This window comes from Rhagoletis pomonella, unplaced genomic scaffold (genome assembly GCF_013731165.1).
Source record: "Rhagoletis pomonella isolate Grant_MI unplaced genomic scaffold, Rhpom_1.0 Rhpom_scaffold_00007, whole genome shotgun sequence".
Taxonomy (NCBI): Eukaryota; Metazoa; Arthropoda; class Insecta; order Diptera; family Tephritidae; genus Rhagoletis; species Rhagoletis pomonella.
This window is the reverse complement of record NW_023458561.1, coordinates 66,743,775-66,746,506: the sequence shown is the minus strand read 5'-3', so window position 1 is coordinate 66,746,506 and position 2,732 is coordinate 66,743,775. Positions and strand designations below refer to the sequence as shown.

General features: G+C 39.5%; 1 protein-coding gene across 1 annotated transcript; it reads right to left on the bottom strand.

Annotated features, from left to right (window-relative positions):
• Window positions 1-265: 265 nt before the first annotated feature.
• LOC118744052 lies at window positions 266-1,512 on the bottom strand. The gene is made up of 2 exons (XM_036476810.1): window positions 958-1,512; window positions 266-378 (listed from the first exon to the last, which is right to left on the bottom strand). The coding sequence occupies exons 1-2, from the start codon at window positions 1,510-1,512 to the stop codon at window positions 274-276; spliced, it is 660 nt and encodes a 219-aa protein (XP_036332703.1). The 3' UTR covers window positions 266-273.
• Window positions 1,513-2,732: the final 1,220 nt, after the last annotated feature.

Sequence of the window (2,732 nt, the reverse complement as noted above, 5' to 3'; positions counted from 1 at the left end):
AAAAAGATGGTATCCTTTGACGACTGATGTGCATGAAAAATTAAACAAACAAAAATGTGTGAAATAAATAGAAAACAAAAAATATCCATTTAAGGTGTTATAAACACAAAGTAATGAATATTTTATCATCCAACATCTTTTTGAATTTTATATTTGCGAGCATCTTTTCACCAGAGCCATAAAAAGGGTTAATCTTAAATATTAAATTTTAATAATTAATCTTGTCTTATTTTCTTCAAATTTACGGTATTAAGCAGAGTATTTTAAATTCGACTATGGACCCCAGCTGAGCACATTGAATCCAATAGAAATAAGGTTGTCTACGTCAACAAAGTTTTGATTCAGCTTTTGAATTGGCGCCGCCAGGTTACGAGATTTCTGTAAATACATATATATATTTAGTATGCGGGAAAGAAGAACACAATTTTTTCGCTGTTAATAAAAATAGGTAATATTGGTAGTAATGGTTTTGGCAGTTGCAACGGTAATGCCGATGGTAATGGTATTGGTAATGGTAATGATAATTGCAATAGTAGTGGTAGTCGCAACCGTAATGGTAATGCTAGTAGTGAAGGTTATGTTGGTGGTAATGGTAATGGTAGAGGTAGTGGGAAAGGTAATTGTAATTATAACGGCAATGGTAATGGTAATGCTCATGGTGGTGGTAAGTGTAATGGCGATCGTAGTGGTAGTAGTTATGATAATAGTAATTGTAATGGTAAAAGTAAAATTAATGGTAATGGTAATGGCAATGCTCATGGTAGCGGTAATGGTAATTTCAATGGTAATGGTAATGTTACTAGTAAGGGTAATGGCTATGATAATGATAGATAACGCAAATATATTAATGATTACGGCAATTCTAATGGTAAATCTTCTACGTTCAAATTTACTATTGGACCTGCGCCCTGTGACTGAGTCTGTACTCCAACTTAGATTTTCAGCATTCCTACTCACCCGCGTACTTTGCAGCAGCTCCTTGAATTCTGTACTCCTCAAAGCTTTATAGAGCTGTGAAAATTCCCCACCCTCCTGCACCTTGCGTATCATTAGGCTGGCGATACGTGCGCGTGGCAAATCACGCACCACATCGCTGAGAAAATCGGACACCGTGCGCTGGAACATCATGCTCACCGGCACCTTAGAAGGAACATTGAAGGCATGCAGCTGATTCGGTATGCGATAAATGATGGTGGTAACATCGAAGCCACCTTCAGCATCAACGCCGTTGCCACCATGGCGTTGCAAAAATCCGACAAGCTCTGCAAATTCGCTAGTGTTTCGTATCTGCTGCCAAGTGTGTGGGAATTCTGGGCTGCTTATAAATGCCAAAGCGCTGCGGAAGCGCGCATCGACAATGTAATGACGGGCGGCAATGTAACCGATGCGGCGACGTGGTATCAGCGCTTGGAAATCACGTAGATCGGATTGCAAATCGGCAGTGGTGGTAGTTGTTAAGGCAGCCAAGCTGGCGGCGATAAGAATGACTGATGCGAAGGTGCTGAAGTGCATGGCTGTGGGGCGTTGTAGATGAAGTGGGATCACAGTTGCAGCTTAATCGAGCATGTGGTTGCTTCAGTGTAGCGTGTGCGTATCGCCGCTTTTGACTGCGAATAACAGCGGGGCTTTTGCTTTTATTCCAAATGGCAAGTAAAAGTGGCAAGTATGGATTTATAAATTTTTGAGTTTTCGTTGTCCGCACGGGGAGTGGAACCTAACAACAAGCCATTGATGTTGTTGTTGTGTTTTCACAAAGCATATTTTAGTGCCTGGTTAGCTGTTAATTTTTACGCAAACAAATGCCACATTTCAGTTGATTGTTGTTGCATACTTAAGCACACATTTTGTTTCTATTTTGGGCAAACTTTGCGAAGTATTGACGGTTTAATTGTCTACAGCAGTTTTACTTTCATTTCGGAGTTTTTTATTATTTTTTATTTTTTGCTTCCATCGAAAAGCCAAATTGATTTGGCCCACTCCAGCTTCGAATCTCGAACATCGTTAGGGTCGTCAAAGCAATTATTTACATGAGTACTTACGGCCTTCTTACAAAGTGGCAGCGGGCAGCTGTGGACATTTCAACGAGCTAGGGAAATAACAACCCGAAAAGCGAATAAAATCGCATAGACCCTGAAAAATTAAAAAACAAAAATCAGAAATGTATTTTTTATTGTCAAATAAACTTTGAAAAAATGCCACTTCTCTTTTCACTCAGAAAAAATGCAATGCCACGTGGTAGTCGGTGCAGTTGGTGCATCAGCCGGTTAAAACAACAAATTTTGCCGTACAACAATGTCGACAAACAAGCGATGGAAGCGCAAACACTTTCGCGTTTGTAATTTTATTTTTTTTTTGGTAACTGGCAACAAATTGGCGCTGTCAAACAAGCAGTCAACACAGGCACCTAAACCAACTAGCCACCTCACTCATACGCTTTTGCTAAATTGTGCACTTTCTACTCGCGCATTTTTTACGCCTACGTATGTACATATGTAATATGTACAAATATACTCGTGCATATGTTTGTAGATTTGTAAGCGATTGGTCCCATTGAACAACCAAAAGCAAATATTCAACAAAATTTTTTGCAGTCCAAGGCATTTAGCAAATATGTACGCAAAAAAGTACAAATAAATCGATCATATGTGAATACGTGTGTATGTGTTTGTGCACAAATGGGCAGCTAGCCAGACAGCGAAAGTGATTTCCGCGCAGACAGCTACTAATTGAAC

Bases quoted from the DNA above. Each gene is read 5' to 3' on its own strand.
- LOC118744052 (XM_036476810.1), bottom strand. From the start codon at position 1,512: ATGCACTTCAGCACCTTCGCATCAGTCATTCTTATCGCCGCCAGCTTG. The intron at 379-957 runs GTGAGTAGGAAT...ATGTATTTACAG, and splicing joins AGCTGCTGCAAAGTACGCGG to AAATCTCGTAACCTGGCGGC.